The 19078-nt window shown below is 39.3% G+C and overlaps 2 protein-coding genes and 1 long non-coding RNA gene across 3 annotated transcripts in view; 2 read left to right on the forward strand and 1 right to left on the reverse strand.

Annotated features, from left to right (window-relative positions):
• Positions 1-4992: 4992 nt before the first annotated feature.
• LOC121955092 (melanocortin-2 receptor accessory protein 2A-like) lies at positions 4993-9249 on the forward strand. Its single transcript, XM_042502882.2, has 4 exons — positions 4993-5311; positions 5398-5535; positions 6081-6180; positions 6706-9249. The coding sequence occupies exons 2-4, from the start codon at positions 5418-5420 to the stop codon at positions 7181-7183; spliced, it is 696 nt and encodes a 231-aa protein (XP_042358816.1). The 5' UTR covers positions 4993-5311; positions 5398-5417; the 3' UTR covers positions 7184-9249.
• LOC148186863 (uncharacterized) overlaps positions 6715-19078 on the reverse strand; it is a 44249-nt gene continuing 31885 nt past the window's right edge. Inside the window, exons 2-3 of the long non-coding RNA XR_015779247.1 lie at positions 8615-8736; positions 6715-6834 (exon numbers count right to left, since the gene is read on the reverse strand). This is a non-coding gene — a long non-coding RNA (uncharacterized LOC148186863). The remainder of the gene's footprint in view (positions 6835-8614; positions 8737-19078) is intronic.
• LOC121955947 (uncharacterized) overlaps positions 15585-19078 on the forward strand; it is a 38957-nt gene continuing 35463 nt past the window's right edge. Inside the window, exon 1 of the mRNA XM_042504043.2 lies at positions 15585-15810. Within this exon, the coding sequence (XP_042359977.2) occupies positions 15808-15810 (3 nt within the window). The 5' untranslated portion in view covers positions 15585-15807. The remainder of the gene's footprint in view (positions 15811-19078) is intronic.

Genomic DNA, 19078 nt, shown 5'->3' on the forward strand with positions numbered 1-19078 from the left:
CGTCAAGTGGCCCCCAACGTCAGATACCAGCTCACGGAGGCATCCTTTAGCAGCAGTATGAGACACAACAAGCCAGCAGAATTTTCTGGTGCTTAGCAACTGCCATAGTATAGGTTACAAGAAAGTCCTCATCGGTCGGGCGGAAGAGGAGGTGACTGGGTCAAACACATCCCAGACTTTCACCTGGGAAACCACTGTTTGTGTCTTGTGTGATACCAAAAGTCAACAGAGTTGTGTTTTAACTTGTATGTATAGCATACTATGCTGGTGACATATGACACTGCATCACATTTGTGATAACTATTTATTTTATGTCAATCCATTGTTTATTTCTCAACCTAACCATGCACTTTTGTTGCATAAACCAGAGTAAGTAAATCTAAATAGTGTGTTTTTTACATATATTCTTGTTTTTTTTTAAACACACACACAAACACACAGACACAAAGAATGTAACAAGTAAACTGAGATGCCTAGGTGTCCAAAATTGACACTGTAAGGGCACCTAGGGCCACCAAGTGTTGATATTTAACAAGTTGGGACTCAGAATGTGTTGCCGGGTCCTGATAAGTGAATGTTGGCACAATAATGGTTAAGGTGTACACTGATGCTAAGCTGTTAATTTAGCATGTTGATGTTCCACTGAGTAATGTTTTAGCCTATAAAGCTTTGGTACTGATAACATTTTTGTGTTGTTTGTGACTATTTTCCACTATTGTGGCAGTATTCTGTTGCAGATCTCATACAACTATGAAATAAAGATTTTATGCTTTCACATGTAACGCCACCTCTCTGAATGGAGATACCGGACGAGGAGCTGGAGTTTTAAATTCAGAGGGCCATGTGCATAGAAAGAAAATCAGCATAACAAAGGGTTTTCTTTACATTTGATGTTCTAATTGCATCAGCACATGTAAGCCTTTGTTAGGGAAAGAGTTGTCACTCCTTGCTGACACAGACTTTGACCATTTTGTTGCCAGCTACCATTGAAAACAGTTCTTTTGATCAAAGCCCTTGCAGCATTCACTGTGAAAACAGCACAGCGTATCATCTCACCATAACCATGACTACTTACAAAGAACAAAGCAACAGCCCAGAGAATAACACATTGAAGGAAGCCCAGTGGGACAGCTTTGAGTAACTGGAAGCTTTCATTGAAATATAAATTATTGATCTGCAGATGAATATGAGTTATAATACTGTAGAAGGTGAGTTTTGATGTGGCCTTACAACCCTTACAGCTTTATACTTGGAGCTATTACATGATTACTGTGCAACATTTGTCTGATAATATAGATTTTTTTCTTTTTCTTTCTGCGAAGGTCCGGGCCTCATGGGGAAATATACGCTGTAGAAAGGAGTTAGATATAACCTGTTATTTGTGTATTTCACTGAGCAGCAGAGAGACTAGAAAGAGGCAATGATGATGTCATTTTTATACAAAAAGTAGGACTCTACAAAAACATTTATTGAGATTTTGCAGAGGTATGGACACACTGGCTGATTCATGGTTATGAGTAATTTATTGAAAATAAATAATTTGGATGTAATAACTAAGCTGATATCAGAGAACTAGCAGCAATGAAATCCCGTTGCTGCTTCGCTCCCTCACACTATTGACAAAAATTTTACCTCACTGAACACAGGAGCTGCTGGCATCCTACTACCTTGATCAGTTATTTTGTTTGTGTTATTGTGTGACTTTAGTTAATCCAAACTAACCTGTGGAACACAGATGTGTAACAACAACACAAACCAGATTGAGGTGGCAGAAGTCCAGCAATTTGAGTGTTTAGCGAGGTAAAATTTGTGGTTTCTCAATGGAGTCTGTCTTTGAGGAGATCACAGATAAGTGTCACTTTCTGTTTAGGAAGTACTGAGCACATGATCAGTGATACTGCACTACTTGTGTGAGAGTTGGTAAACAGATCTTTTGATAGTAGTTTTAATGTTGTTAAAACACGGCTCTCTATATAACTTTCATTGACCAGGAATTTTTTTCCGGTTTGGGATTCTTTGTTCTCCAGAGGCATACTAGAAAAATGTTTTCTTCCTGAATTTAACATAACACAGATGAGAAATTAACATACAAATTAATATTTGGGGAGTGAATTATTCCTTTTAAGGATCTGCAACATGACTGTGTTTAAAACTATGTGGATGGTGCCAAACCTGGCTTGATGAATTTCCTGTGATGAAAGCCAAAAGCAGGACCAGCTCTGCCAAAAACAAGGCACTTTGCAGCTGAAGTGTCCAGACATGCATTTGTGTGGATTTGGCTGGGGATATGAACACAGCACCAGATAATTTAAGAAAAGAAAGAGTACACACAATAATCCTGTGGATCTACATTGAGATCATTCCAACACAGTAAGGTATACAAACTGCACTAATAGCCCCAGGATTTTAATGTTGTTTTATGCTTTCATAATCATTTTGGTGACTGTAATTTGTATGATGTGAAAAATTCATTTTGGTGGTGCATCAGTGGATGAATGGATGCTGAAGTGGTTCTGTTTAAAAGGTACTTCAAAGATTATAATTATCAATATAAGTGATGCTGGACAACTAATGAAGGCAGTTGCTTGAATGAAGATTTATCAAAGGATGAAAAGAGGGCATTTAATGATGCGGTGTTTCAGGGTTTTAATTAGCATTTTCAGCCTCAAGCAGACACATTTTCAATTCTACTCAGCGCAAGTAAGTTTAAAATCATTAGTCATCTTTAATTTGTTTAAACCCTTTCAAAAACGCGTTGCCAATGGCAAAAGGTCAGGCCATTTAGAGATGTGCTTCCTCAAGAGACTTGCTGGGTGGCTAATTATAAAACTGCATTTGGGGTTTTCACTGAACTTAACACAAAACCCAGACATAACTGAGATTTCACCCCTGATTACAAGTCAGATTTGTCCCTCAGCAGCAGTTCAATAGCATGTTATTTGAATATTTGAGGAAAGATTCACCAGCTGAGTTTGTTACAGGGCCCAATAGCTTTCCCAAATACAGAAATGTCCTCCTGACACTGTTGATTTTATTCAACTTGAGTTGTGATAACTATGTTTTAGTGTGGTGTCGATGTTATTTGTGCAATTGCACTGACATATTCTTGGAAATATTTACGAGTGGGGTTTTTTTCATGTACTGCGTGTTTTGCTTTAAGTGAGTTGTACAATTTGAAATTGGCAGCCTTCTAGTTATATATTTGCAGCACATCTTTTAGTATTTTATGTTTAGACAAAACAGGAAATGAAATTGAATTGTTGTGTGATAACTATTAAAACTACACTCAGTTGAGTGCAGGTGGCCACATGAGCTTAGTGCGGCCACTCTGGATAATTCCAGCAGATATGCCACAGCACTTTTGAGAACCATCCCAGAAAAATATGCACATTCACGCCTATTTTTGGAAGAACTGCAGTGTGTTGAACAGAGCAGATTGAGTTCTCCTGCTAACAGACACTATGATTATTGAACTTTAATAATTGTACTTTAAACAATATCAACTTAACACAGCAAAGTAGAAAATAACAATAAACACAACCTAAATAGCCAAAAACTATTTAACTATGTTTAGGTTTTGCCATGACTCCACCCCTATAGGAGACTAGCAGCAGTCCTGAGTCCATTTGCCCCAATAGGTGTACCTTTCACACGTTTACATTTACAACAATGGATTGGAGGGAACAAAAAACATGGCATATGTAAGGGTCCTTACAGTCAAGATGGCTGCAAAGATAACAAAAAATGGGGATTAATTGATCTAATTATTTGCCTAACTTTAGTGAATCATAACATATCATCTACTGAATTAATATGCAACTGTTCCTGTTCAATGTGAGATCAAACTTTTCTGTGGATGTCAGTTTTGAGCCACATCAAAGGCAAAAATGTGACCTGCCACACTGTAGGTAAGGCTTTGTGTGACAGCTGAGCCAATTACAGAATAAAACAGTGAATATAACCATTTTGGTTTTTTTTTAACAATTGTGATCATAAAAACCAAGAGACCCTTAAGCATAAAGACATAAAAGTGCACACAAAATATGTGCCAGTGCCAGTAGTTTGCAACATTGGCCAAGTGTTATACACACACACACACACACACACACACACACACACACACACACACACACACACACACACACACACACACACCCTCCACGCCTAATTATAATGCACTATCCTATAAAGTGTACACAATAACTGTTCACATGTAGTTATAAAGAAACGTGGAAAGAACAAATCAGGCAACTGCCTGAACAAATAATAAGTTGTTCCCTTAAAACACTTACAATATAGCTAATTTATGGTAATGCATTTTACATTATGCTGCTTAATATGAGCTGTGTCTCACTGGTTCCTCGGATACACTGAGTCTGCAAACTCACCACTAATGAATCTTTCCAGACAAATGCTTTATTCTGTCCACAGTAAGCTTTTGTCTACTTAATTAACTTGTACCTCATCCGAAATGTAATCATGCATAATGTACAGTATTATTATTCCATATGGGTGTGAGAGTAGATATTAAAGTGGGAGGTGAGTGGGTTTTCCTTTTGATTGGCTGTAATTGACAGGTTTAGGCACCTATTCCCTGCATTTCAGTGTTACTATTTTTAATGAAAACGCACACACTGCTTGAATCCATTTAGCCTGACATGTTTCAAAATGTTTTTTGGAAACAACTGATCTACATGAGGAAATGTGTGACTATTTTTACCTTGCCTATTTTACCCTTGACTAAATGGCTCTTCAAAATCTGGATTTATTTATTTTTTGGTTATTTTTCAGACTCTTTACGTAAATATGTAAAATATAAATGTAATCAAAGTATATTAACATGCCCAAGCCAACTCTGATACAAATTTGGTCTTCTTTAGTCCTTTTTAACTGAGATTATGAAGCTACAAATTGAATATGGGCATGCTCTCCGTGCAAATTGACATTCCTGCATTGAAACGCCTCCTCATGTCTTCGAGGAAACCAGCATCCTCGCCTCCAACACCTCTGACTGGTTAAAATGAGCATTTTTTGCAGTGTAATCTCAGTATCTCGGAGAGAGCCAACAGTATAGAGGATGCTTGCTGACGGTGATGCGCACCAAAAGGCTTCTGCTTCATTTAGAGGACTTACATGAGAATTGATGGGTATTTTTGCGTAACGGCAAAGCGATGGATTCTCCCGCTTTTTATCACCTATTTGGCACACTGTTGTGTTGCGGAAGACGGACATAACATCTAAAGGAGTTGTTCCCCCCAAAAATAAAGGCTTGTTTTCAATAACTGAGGCTTCTCGACGCTTGGAAATTGTGGTTTGTAAACTTTAGGCTTCATAGTAAGATAATGCATTTATCAAACGTCTTTGCTGGGTTGATTTTATCTCTTTTCCGCTGTTAAGGTGCGAAAAATCGCTTGGAAATGTCCGACTTCCACAACCGGAGCCAGACCAGCGCACGTCGCAGTGACTACGTGTGGCAGTATGAGTATTATGACGACGAGGAGCCCGTGTCTTTTGAGGGACTCAAAGCGCACAGATGTAAGCTGAATACAACTGTATGCATCACTGAGACAAGCTTCCATTGCTTTCGCTGCCCTTTTCTGTGCGTGCGCACTTGCTTTTTAGTGCGTGCGGGTGTGTATGTGCATGCGATGGCTGCGCCAGCAAACAGGGTTACTCACCTTTGCGTCTGCTAATTAAAACTAATTCATTACCCATGGCACATTTCACTCCCAGCCTTATCTTTACTGCTTCAGCTGGAGGGTGACACGCGCTGCTTCCCTCCCAATAAACTATTATTTGGCAGCAATATTTCATGCAGCACCTGTGCTGGCGTTATTCCAGTGGTAATGACTTTAAGAGACCAGATCTCTCAGATAATTTAACGACATGCCCATGACCAATTTGAGAAGTCCTGAATGCTCACTTTAAGTAAGTAATTGACGATTTTGATCTCCAGAGGAAGAGAGGGGCCCCTCAGAGAAAATGAATAAAATGAAATCTCAAGTGCAGGAGGAGCAGAGGGATGAGCTCAATCATTAAATCATGTATTATAATAAGTTCTTTCTTCTCTGACATTTCAGACTCCATCGTCATCGGCTTCTGGGTCGGACTTGCTGTGTTTGTCATTTTCATGTTCTTTGTTCTCACGCTGCTAACAAAGACAGGAGCGCCACATCAAGAGTGAGTACAGTTTTATACATCTAGCCCTGGCCGGGGGGTGGTCTGGGGGTGGACCCATGGGGAGGCATAAACAGACAGGATTGTAATGAGCTTTAGGGAGGCATTTGCACTTTTGACTGTAGATTAAGTTGAGCAGCATTTTAATTTGGGTAGCCACTGGGTGTTCTCATGCATGGTGTTATTGAGCTTTTGTGGGAAGCTGACATTTGACTTGGAGGTGAGTTTCATATGTCCAAAGGCACAATGCAATCTCAAATAAAGATAAGCAGTGGGAACTGGGGGAAAATCATTTATATCAGGTCAGACTGAGAACGTCCATGAGGTCAAGCCAAGATGAAATTGGAAATTTATTGACTGGCTGGTTATGACTGTCTTTGGTGTGATTTTAGACAGCGAAAACATGACGAGGAATCTTTAAGTGTTCAACTACATGTTCATTCAGTACTAAAATGACATTAAATGATATTTTCAAAGATCTTTCCTGCTTCAACCTCACTTCACTGCTGTGATCTTCTTTCGCAACAGAAATCCAGACTCTGCTGAAAAGCGCCATCGACCAGGCAGCTGTCTGGTAGACATCGATGGCCCGCAGGAGGAAAATGACAAAGCCTTCTCTCGTCCTTTGCTAGCTGAGTCCCGCTCATATTTTCATTTCTACATCAACGAGGAGGATCAGGGTCAGGGGAAGCAAAAACAAGGGGATGAGAGAGTTAGAAAGCACAGTGGGGCCCGAGCCCAGCAGGGGCCCCGAGGCATCAGCTCCTCTGGGATGGACGAGATGGAAGAGGATGTTGAGGAAGCTCGGGGACACCAACCTCTCAACGGACTAATAGAGGAGAGTAAGACCGACAGAGAATGTGCCTTCTTTTCCCACTTCAACCTCCCTAACTTTGTGAACTTAGAGCACAGTTCAACACTCGGAGAGGATGATCTGCTGTACGAGCCGTCCGCTATCCTGGAGCGCCAGTCTCACTCTCAGGATGCTCACTGTGACATCCGCTAAGGCCTTTTCTTCAAAGGTGCGGACATAGTTTTAGTGTAATAGTTGCTACCCTTTCACATGACCATTTGTGATCTGAGCAGGAAACACACACATCTGCCACACAGCTACCTTTTGTCTAAAAAGCATCTCTGCTTGGAGCTTTTAGCTTTTTCAGAAAGCATACATTCAAATCAACAAGTAAGAGGGCAGAGGAGACGACCTTCAACATAAGTGCAACTCACAGTGAAAAGATTACATTTCTTTCAAGGTTTCAAGATAAAACTGCCTCCCAAATTGTACCTTTTACATCTGCTGTTCTGAAGTGGACGTGGCTGTATTGTACCTGAAGTAGATGCCATTTCACAAAGTAAAGTGAGAGGACTGTGGTTCACCAGGGAGAGATGCTTTCTACAATACCATTTGCTGTTATTGCTGTCTTGCTTTCTTGTGCAATTCTGGACAATGGACATGATCATTCCAATAGGACACAAGTGCCAGTTGGTCTACAAACAACATTAAAAGCATGGAATTGAATTATTTTTGCTCAAAATGAAGTGCCCTCTGTTAAGGTGAAGTATACTTTGACCTTGTGATTAGTAGCACAAAATCAAACATATCATTGTTCTATTGCGAGGTAGGTTACCTGAGACCTTGGATAACAATAGCCGTGTTTTCATGAGCATATTTTCATGCACATTTTGAAATATTGCATTAAAAAACAGTGAAAACAGCAAAGTTTGATAAAACAACAGCAACCTCCGAGCTGAAAAATATAAGTGGGTATAGCTGCGGCTGGAGCAGCTATGTGAACTGCCAGGGCATGGTTTTTAGGGGGCATGTGATGTATGCTACAAACACAAATGTGGCGGCAGCTATACATGTCTCAAAAAATTAAGCCAGTGCACAAGTGCCAAAAACTGCAGTTCCTCTAATGGCCACTTAAGGCTGGCACCACAAGCGGGTCAACCTCTATAGATGCCATGTTAAAATGCTTAACTTTACAGCACAACATGCTGACATCCTCCTACAAAAAACAGTTGTGGTCTTTATAGCTGTTTCCCCCCTATTTGACAGTTGCATAGGGGGGGATTTTTTTTAATCAACATAATTCATTTTATTAAGTCTTAAAGTTACGCATATGTAAGAGCACAGCCGCTTGAGTGACAGGCTGTGAGTCAGATTTACCCCAAGGTCCACCACAGCTCCACCCACTCATCCAAATATGGTCACTTCTGGCTCCAGAAACCAAGATAGTGAAGGCAAAATGACAAATCTGAGACTTCAAAACGGCAGTCCGCAAACGAATTGATGACTTCAAAGTAGTTACGTTCATGATTTTACACAGTCTATGGTTCCGGCATAGGAAACACCCAATTCACATGACTGATCAGCTGTTTCCGCTGTCGGCATCTTCGTTTGTGCATTAGAATCGTCACATTAGTGGCAGCTCACCTGATAGACTGGGAATCTTGTGTACCCAGGCTGTGTCCTTGCCGCAGCAGCTGTAGCTTGGATTCCTGCAGCCCTTTGCTGCATGTCATCCCCTGTCTCCCCCATTTCATGATGAAGCTGTCCTATCAAATAAAGACAAAAAAAAAAAGATCTCTAAGAATTCATTCATTGTTTTGTTTCCAGACAGTATAAAACATGGTCAACATGAGACATCAAAGAATTAAAACCTGGCCAAAGAAACAAACCCCTGAAGAAATCTAATATTCTCTTGTAGATCTATTACACCGAAAGGCGACTTTCCGGTTCAAAACCTCCCTTTCTTCTACTCTGTTTACTGGTGGATTACAGCCATGTGTGAAGCATACTGCATAACCTGTTTGCTCCAAACCAGTTGATGGAAACAAACCTTGTTCACATTTCATTTTTGTGACATTTGAAAGGTTTCCTGGAAACTCAATTGGCATCTGACTGGGAACACGGCTACTGTGATATCATTACTTTTGTAGACAGATTTCTTGAATCAGAAATTATTTTGATTGTCCAAATAAAGCGTAAATAGTTTTGGTTATTCAACCCAACACTGGTGTGGTGTTGTATTTCTTGACAGTAAACATTCTAAAAATGAAATCACACAGACTTAAAATTTCATCAAGAAGAGTCCAGTCAAATACAAACTTGGGGCCCCCACCTACTCACTTGGTAGAGCGCCATATGTCCAAAGGCAATGTCTTTTCCACAGTGGCTATTGATTCAATTCCACCCTTGGCCCTTTTGCAACTTAAACAAAGCATTTCAGCATCTTGTAGTTTTTTGTTTAGGTTCTAGTACAAATTCTGTTGACTAGTTTGGTTCACTCTCATGAAAGCAAAATCAGATACGCTCTCTGTACACTACCTACTAAAGACTAATAAGTAAACATGGTTGGGGATATCATAAATAAAGAGTCACATATTTCCTTCAGGAGTGGTGGAGCTGAAAAGAGAACGAATATTGGACTTATATTTGCCAGGTGGCCAGAGACATAACTCTAAATAAATACCAATTTTGCTTTGTATTTACTGGATGTGTAAATAAGTTCACTAGCACTTTCGTCATATCCACTTAAAGCGATAACATGTCAAAGCTTCTTGTGCTGCCTCCAAGTGGACTAAAAAAGGTTTAATTTAGTAGTATCTTTGAAGTCTTCCTGTAACAGTGTAGTAAATTATCTGTGCTGGTATGAACACTTGTGTAAAAGGACCAAATTAAAGCGAAGTTTTGGCTTGTTTTTAAAAATATGTTAGCAATATCTTTAATGTTCAGGTAGGTCTGACTAAAGAAATGAGTCATAAGACCTACAAACACTTAACTGGGCACCACTGCACTTCTACCTGAATCTTAATTAATGCAGAAATCGCCTTTTCGGTCAAAACAAATTAAATTACTTCAAGCCATATCGGGTGATGATTATGCAAAAGAACATTGCGAGCCATTATTGTCAACAAATGCCCGAGCTACGTACATTTAGCTGATGCAGGGGATGTGCTGAGAATGTCAGAGAGTCTATCAACATTAACTCGACACCGACTCCACAAAATCAGTCTTTTGCCCATTAATTAATTCTTTTTAGGACACAGCAGGGAAAATAAATGTTCAAGCACTTAGTCCTCTGTCCTCTGACATATTTCATGTTCATTAAAGGCGGGCAGGTTGGACCAGGATAAAATGGGAAATGTGATTAGTTCATTTCCGAGAACTGTTTGCTGGGATGGCTTCTGCATTTTGTCCCTTTTTGTGTACCAAGCTCACTAGCAGGGAAGTGTTTTTTTTTATACTTTGGTGAAGCAGCAATTAATCATTTTTCTCAACAATAAAATATCATCTGTCATGGAGAATAGTGTTCAAGATCACATATAAAACTCACATGGTATTAAAAAAGCTATGTCAAATTTTCTCTCCCCTTTCTTTTCTATTTCTTACTAGTAAGCGCAGACTACCAAACAGTGGAAATATTCCTGCATTTGTGCCTGTGACACCAAGCTGAGGACAATGGATACAAGCATCAAGCATCATTCGGGGTGCAGTTGGCTCTGAGAAAGTTAAGACAGCTGAGAGTAGGGTGGGCAGACCGCAGTTGAATAACTGAGGTTATGTAACGTAAACATGAATAAATGCCAAGGTCTATAACGTGTTAATAGCTGTGCTAAACACCCAAATCTCCATGCTCATCTACCTGCTCAAATCTGCTGGATGGTTTTGCAAAAACATGGAGACAAAGAGTATAGAAGCAAGTAGAGATCATGAGATCATGCTAGAGGGCCACTAAAAAGTCCCTTCTATACACAGTCTTTGCATTTATAGACAGTACAAAACCCCGCTGGCAGCCCAAGTCTGTGATTTTAGACAGCATGCTGGCATCTCATAAGCAAAGAGACATGGCAGGCATGGCATGCAACACAACAGCATCATCCTCTAATGTAACATGTATCACAAGCAGTAGTGGCACTTGAATAGCAGAACCTCAAACTAAATGACTTAAACATAATTTGAGACAGTTGCTGTGGTGATGTTGGACTGAAATGGTTTGGCGATGAAGGAGGGAGCAGCAGTGGATCACATTCTTGTTTCTCTTTTGAATGAGGGAGTGTTCAGTTAAACTGTGTCCACTATATAGTCTGAAAGACAAGAGTGATGACCTTTTATGCATGAGAAGCTGTGTGTACATATCCATCTGTTTGCCTGTTTTGCAAACTGTGTGTGAATGACAGTCTCTTTTCTTTAGTATAACTTTATTTACACCCTGTCTATAACTTCTGGTATTCTTTTTATAGAAAACATGCAGGAATGACTTGCTGTCGACTCCAGATGCCACATGCCTCAGGAGTTCAGCTCCAAAAAAGCTTTTCAAATTCTGCATTTGTCTGCTGGTGAGTGTTGGGGTGGGCGGCCTCCAAGTGTGTAGTGAGCATCAACAACCAACGGAGGGGGCAATGGAGTTATGTCAATTCCCTGCGGCACGTCTGCCATTTGCTCTTTCTCCTAGAATGCCCCGAGGGGGTCTGTAGGCATTGTGGTTGACAGGTGGTGAGCTGCAGTGACGCTTCAACAAATGAGCAACAACAGCTAGAAGCGACTGAGAGGGCGAGGACAACGAGGAGGTGGCAGAGGACCAGGAGGAAGGGGTGAAAACATTGATGTTTGTTGATTCAGAAAATCCTCTGCGATCTGAGGGGTGTTCAAAACACAATGTCAGTCTGACTGTAATTACATATTCGGTTTCAAGAAAAGAAGACACGCAGGATATTTTTGTGGCACTCATGCTGTCATGATATGAGCAAGGGAAATGTCGAATATCTACAAGACGACATAAAGCCCCGCTTCAAAGAAAAGCACCGAAGAGGAAATGCAGTGAAGATAAATTCCTTCTCAACAGCCTGTGCAGTTTCACTCTGTGAAGTTAGCTCTGATCTACATAACTCAGGCAAATTTAACACATATCATTCAAAGACAAGAAATGTATTTGTTAAGGTACGTATACAGGTCTAAGAGTTACCTGAACAACTAGATGACTGCGAGTTGTGTGTTGTCTGAGTAATAGTGGTTTTAAAAGGTCTTTAGCAGATGTACAACATAAATACTGCTGATGACTCACTGCACCAACTCATGTATACAAGGCTCAAAGGCTCTTTATTTCTTTCTACCTGCATTGCAGCCTAGAGTTTCATAACATGTAGGGGAGGGTTCTGAGCCATTTATACCAATAAAAAGATTTTAAGTATGTATTTTGGGGCTTTTTTCCCTCTTTAAAATCGACTTAAATTACCCCATAAATGAGAGAAGACCAACAAAAAAAAAGTGCTAATCAAGGAGTCCCTGCTTGATCCTTGTTTCAACTCAGGGGTCACCGGCATCAAAAATGTTTATGACCCCATTCTATACACAGTCTCATTAAAAGGAGGAGCAACCAGTGATCACACCTAATAGTGTCAGAGCCTTTTCCCAACTTGTTATACTAAAGTGTGGCTATGTTTAACAATTATTTTCCTCCACTGACCTCCAAAAACTACAAAATGTTCAGAATGCAGCTACCCAGTTGCTCACCTACTACTGCTGCACAAAACACATAACATCCATCCTTCATCACCTTCACTGGCAGCACCAAATTCACCTCTAGATCCTTCTGATTACCTACAAAGCTCTCAATAACCGTGCCCCTTCATATCTTACTGACCTTCTCTGACATCACTCCCCCACACGCCACCTCAGATCATCACATTCCAACCTTCTGACTCCCATCACCAAGACCAAGTCCAGCACCTTGCGGCACAAAGCCTTTGCCGTTGCTGCCCCAACCCTCTGAGGGTGGGCCTGGTGGCTCAGTGGATAGAGCAGGCATCCCATGTATAGAGGCTGTGTCCTCACCGCAGCGGCCGCAGGTTCAACTCCAACCTCGGCCCTTTGCTGCATGTCATTCCCTCTCTCTCTCTCCCCATTTCACACTTGTGCTGTCCTATCAATTAAAGGCAAAAATGCCCCAAAAAATATCTTAACAAAAAAAAAAAATCAACTCAAAACCCACCTTTTCAAAAAAGCCTACAATACATGTCTCCCACTGCCCCCCCCCCAAATCTGAACTGTCATATCCTCTACATTTTGTTTTTGTATTCTGTTCTTTGTATTTGTTATTTTATTTCATGAAAGCATCTTTCAGTCTTATATTCTTGGTTTTGTAATTGTTTTTCCTTTTGAATTTCATGTAACATGTCTGAGTACCTAGAAAAGTGCTATATAAGTCCTATCTATTATTCTTTTTCTTATTGCCCTTACATCAGTGACAATCCTATTTGAAATCTACAAAAGAAAAATTGCCTGGGGTTTCTTATCTTAAACTAATCTAAAAGACATGCTGAAGGACAGCACACAAGAGCCTTTCTGTGGTTCAGTAAAACCTAAAAATGTATTTTTATTCTAACTTCACTGTTAGACTGACACTTTGGGCCCAGCAGCCAGTCGATTCATATCTCTCACCAATCTGGGTGGATGCAGAGAATGAGTGACTCTTTCTGTCTCCCTCAACAACAACAAAGCAGCTGTTTACACACGCCTCCGGTGGAGCTGTAACAAAAGGAGACCACTCGCAGTGAGCAGCTGTAACTGTATGAATGTGACAAAGGGCCATGCTGAAAACAATTCTTGGCACATGCTGGAAAACTTATCCCTGGATGAACCAATGCCTCAAAAACCTCTTACTACGCTGAATATTATAACTTCAGTCAATCAGAGTTCCTCAGTAAAGTAGAATGAGTGACTCTCCCACTCATATTTGCATTGTCAGTGTAACTCCAGAATTAATCCAGGTCAATTAATGGAGTCAGCAGAGGTGAAGAAACATTGAATGGTTTATTTTTTTTCTGTAGGGCTTTTTTTAAAATCAATTGCCTGTTTAAATGGCTCCAAACCAGAAAAACTAGACTTCCACTCCTCTGAGTGATAATTAAGATAAGTAGCATCATTTTCCTATGTTGCCGTTGGCACAGCGGGCATGCAAGCACTTGTTATAGTGGAAATGCAAAAAAAAACAAGGAGCAATTTTCTTTCCCCTAAAGTAAAAATACACCTGAACAGATATCACCGGGGATACAAGCCTGTGAATTATCAACATTTCATTCATTCCTCGTGTGGTTTGCTGTGCAAGAGAAAAGAGGCGATGTGTAAATTTTTCATAGGGTGGATAATGAGACAGGTTTCAGTTTCTGTAGCACATTAATAAGTCATGGCAAAGACACAGAGAAAGCAGCCAGAATGTATTTGCACATGTTTGTGAATGTGGTGCACGTCAGAGGGGTGCACAATGTTGGTGTGTGTAACAATGTGTAAGAATTGCCTTAACCATTGTTTTAAAAATTGGGATCTTGGGTCAGTTAAAGATTAATGAATGGAGGTTAAATTTTTTAAAATTTTTGTACTGGTCTATGTGTTTCTTCTGTGTTCTTATTTTATTTTGTTTATTTCTTTTTATCGTCTGTATTTTTGTTTGTTTTTGCTATTTCGATTGTGCAGCACATTGGTGGGCTGCTGTTGTTTTTCAGTGTGCATTAAATGTGCATTACTTTTCATAGGAAAATGTACAGACAGTTTGTGAGAACAACCCACAAGATCACTCACAGACATGAAGAAATATAAAATTTTCTTGTTACTCAACCTTTCCTGTTTAAGTTTCAAAGTAAAAGCACTCTAAAAACATTTCTGTTGACTTTTTCATATTAAATTAAGATTTTTACTGTAAAATATCTGCATGACCGTGTTGTTGATAACACAGTGGCTTGCATGGCTACATAAATGAGTGGCGCATCGGCTTTTAATTGTGTGCAATAGTTATATCAGCGGGCAGCTCTGCAGCAGAGATGCAGCAAAAGCATGAACACAAGCCTGGAGGTTGCAGCCCACACATTAAGTGTGGCCGGAGCCTAAGGGAGGCTCAAGGGAAAAAATATTTGTAGCTCCAGGGAAAAAGAAAACAAAAACGAAAACAAAGTTACACCACAGCCACCCTATCACTCTGATTAATAATGTACAGTCCCTAAGGTGCAGTCAGTACAGGCACAAATATAACACAAACAGGTTACCAGTGATGATAAATATAGTATGGTTGCTCATAAATATTTTTGTGCAGTGCCAATTCTGGGTAGTTGGTGTAAAGGTGCAAGTTAATAAATAGTGTTTATGATTATGGACGTGATGTTTTCTTAATGTCAATCTCAAGCAGAGACTTTACTTAAGAAATAAAGGGGGTCGTTGACTAATCTGTGCCCGCTTTTATGGGAATGTCCTACAACCCTGAGAGCTGACAGCCACAGTCGCCTCTTTGTTAGTATCCCTCACAGTTGCACAATAAACCGCCCCAGCTGCCTGCTGTGTCACAGTGCCCAAAGCCTCAGGGTGTGTTACCTGGCCCGGGCGGATTCCACATGAACCTCAGCCCTCACCACCATGGGAAAAAAATAGCACATCTAAAGCTGCATTCACAATGACATCTATGTGGCGGAGTAAGCTTTGATTTTTTCTCATTTTTAAAACGCACTTAATATTAATGCGGCAGTGCGGTGCAGGAGGGACAGGTTACCTCACCGAGACGGCGGCAGCGCTCTCTATGAGGATTTCTGCAGCGGGCACTTTATTCCCCGAGGAAAGACGGCAGGAGAAACTCTGTAATCATGGTAAGATCTGTTTATCGCTCTATAGTGACGTGCTCGTAAAGGAGATGAGCTGGGGCTTGTGGGTTTTTTGGTCGATAGGCTATTTAAGGGCCACTGTTTGTTTTGGTTTTATGGAGCTACAGTTTGTGCAGAAACCTGTTAGACTTCCATCAGGACTACGCGGGCTGTCAAAAAGCTTTTTAAATGAGATGAGTGAGCGAAATTATGTGTCTATAACAGTTTAATTTCACATGTCAACACCTCAGGGCCTATCTCTTAATAAAAAAAGTTAGTTATGATAGTATTATAACCCATAGCCTAATAAAATTGGGTAAACGGGACCGTTAAATGTCCAAAGTAATAGATGTTTTTTTTTAGAAGCCATGATTACCAGAGACACTCCCGCACCTAAAGGCATCTGTGGGTAGTGTGACTAATTGAAACCTGAGAAGAAGTATGCCTTAATTCAAACTTTAACCGTATTACTTTTCCTTTACTAAAGAAACTTAAAGAAAAAGCCCAACAACGATTTTTTTTCCTGACAAAAAGTAGTTAAAGGGTTAAATTCCACGACTAAACTGCATGGAAAGACTGACTTAAGCTACCCGCCAAGTGAAACAAGGGCACCCAGGTTTGGAAAGCCAAAAACTGAACTGTACAGGCTCTGAAACCCACACAGTCAGTGCGTCATTTCCCCTGGAAAAGTTTGTTTGGACACGGCCTCCTGCTGCATTCATGTGCTACGGTAAATGTAGGAAATTTGAGTGACATGAATGAGGCGCCTCAGTAAACATAGGATAGCAGTTATTTATCATGTCTATCATCTCGTTCAAACTTGTTTATTAAACCTTTTTGATCAGTATTAGACACAGCGGGTCTATTTTGGAGCACTTTGTGAGTTCACATGCTGAAGGGCAACATTGGAGGGACACGTGAAACAGGATGTTTGGAAACTAATAGAAAATTTTGAGCATCAAACACTTAATTTTCTGCATTCTAGTGAATTTATAATGCACCAATATGTGCCTCTCTGCATCATTTCTTAGTGTAAATGTCTTTAATTTTGTCAAAATGAAAGCCCTCTGATGTTTTTTTGGGAGGAGGACAAATACACGTTTTATATATTGAAGGGGACCTGTCCCCTGCAGCACCCCTGAAATCTGCACCTCTGTTAATGATGCTTTTGTTTACTTAAGCTTTGCTTCCAAATTTAATTTCTGTACTTTGTTAACCTACTTGGTCTTTGCTACAAGATCAAATCTGGGCTCACTCAGCCCGAGGTTTAGCAAGTGTCTCACATATTTGACATCCAAGTGATATTTTGATACTTGAGGTGCAAAGCTACGTTGTGTCAACATTCAGATATCACTACACAGCATACTGTGGTAATAATAAGAATTTTTAACCCAGTTTCTAGTAGTTTATATGTATATTTTTAAGTGATTATATAATAAAACAATAAGCTAGACTGAACAGGTAAACACAAATCTGTATTTTATTCTCTTTTGATGGAGTGAAGCTGTCTGTGTGGCTTAGTCTCTAAAGCAGAAGGCCAAATACCAGATTGATATGTGTAGAGACATAGGGCACGCATCAGTAAATATGTTCTGACATTAACGCTATATGGAACGCACATATAGAAACATACGCCACGCTTCAGAAGTTGTGAGATTAGAGACATTAAAGTGTGTGCCAAATACTTTCAGTACAGTTTCATTGTTCATTTCCCACACACTCCTTTTTTAAATGTTTAACGCAGAAGAACAGGTAATACATTAAAATTACATATGACACCACACAAACATCCAAAACATATAAACTTATAGTGAATACTTCAGAAATAATGAAGTTATGACAAAATATACCAATTTCTCACCTATAGAAGCTGTGGTTTTTAAGTTACTTAGTTTCAAGATCAATCATTTTTAATCTATAACAAATTGGCTAATAGTCTGTGGTGGATTAAGTATTCAGATCCTTTACTTATGTTAAAGTACTACATACTGAAAATATACTCCACTACAAGTCTTGCATTCAAAACCTTATTCAGTACAAGTAAAATGTACTTTAAGTATAAAAAGTAAAAGTACTAATTGTTTAGTTTGTCAGTGTTTCAGTTGCGTTTTATTGCTGTAGTTGCTTAAAGTTGTACTAATTTAACTGCGGCTCAGAGAAACACTCAATCCTGCTGTTTATCAGAAATATTCAAATTCAAAACCACAGAATCTGGAGATATATGCTGTAGCAAAATTGTTATCTGATGAGTAACTAAAGCTGTCAGGCAAATATGATGAAGTAGTAAGTCTCTGAGATGTATTCGAGCAGAAGTATAAAGTGGCATAAAATGGAGCTACTTAAGTAAAGTACAAGTACCCAGAATTTGTGCTTAAGTATGGTGCTTCCGTAAATAGGCTACTTATATTTCTGAAGCATTCAGTATAACTGTTTTTGGTTTTCTCCTGCGTTAAAGGTAATGTAAAATGTTGTGAATTTTTGAAGCTGAAGAATTTACTGCTATGTATGAGGGTTATCAGCAAAAAATCCACCCCCCCAAAAAAAATTCAATCAGTTACATAAATCTAAGTCGATTCTCAACAATACTTGAATTGCTTTATCTTGCCATAAGATCACAATCTACTGTATATCGACTGCCTACAGATAAGTACCTTGAACAACCCACTTCAAAAACTTAAACTGTGCCTTTAAATATTCAAAATTGGAATGAGTGGGAAATATATATTTCTGTTGACTGGAATTAATTGTCTAACGCATATTAAATTGTTTTAGATATATATATATATATATATATATATATATATATATATATATATATATATATATATATGGGCGTTTATTGTGGCCCTTGGTATGGATATGAAGGTGTTACATGTGTTGTTACATTTGCATTTAGGGGCAGATGCAGGCTAACACTGACCTGGCCTTGTAATCGATATTTTGATTCTAACATTGCTTTTAAAAACATTTCATAATTGTTAGCACATGTACCATAAATATGTTACCTAGATTGTTTTTTTGAAAAGTATCCTAATTATTCAAGAGGGTTTCGAGTAATAAAATAAAAAACAGAAATTGTTACAACTGTCCTTGGTCTCCCTTACAAAACTGCTTAAAATATCCCTACAATTTTAATGTGACTGGCTGGAAGTTGTTAATATTAAAGTAGTTTCTAAAAGTTTTGTTTTTCAACTCGGAAAAATAAATTAAGAATTAAGAATTTTCATAGCAGCCGGTCATACAATTAAACCTGACTTCGGCTAAAACATATCAG

This window comes from Plectropomus leopardus, chromosome 16 (genome assembly GCF_026936395.1).
Source record: "Plectropomus leopardus strain MGB_pleo_1.0 chromosome 16, ASM2693639v1, whole genome shotgun sequence".
In the NCBI taxonomy this organism is placed as follows: domain Eukaryota; kingdom Metazoa; phylum Chordata; class Actinopteri; order Perciformes; family Serranidae; genus Plectropomus; species Plectropomus leopardus.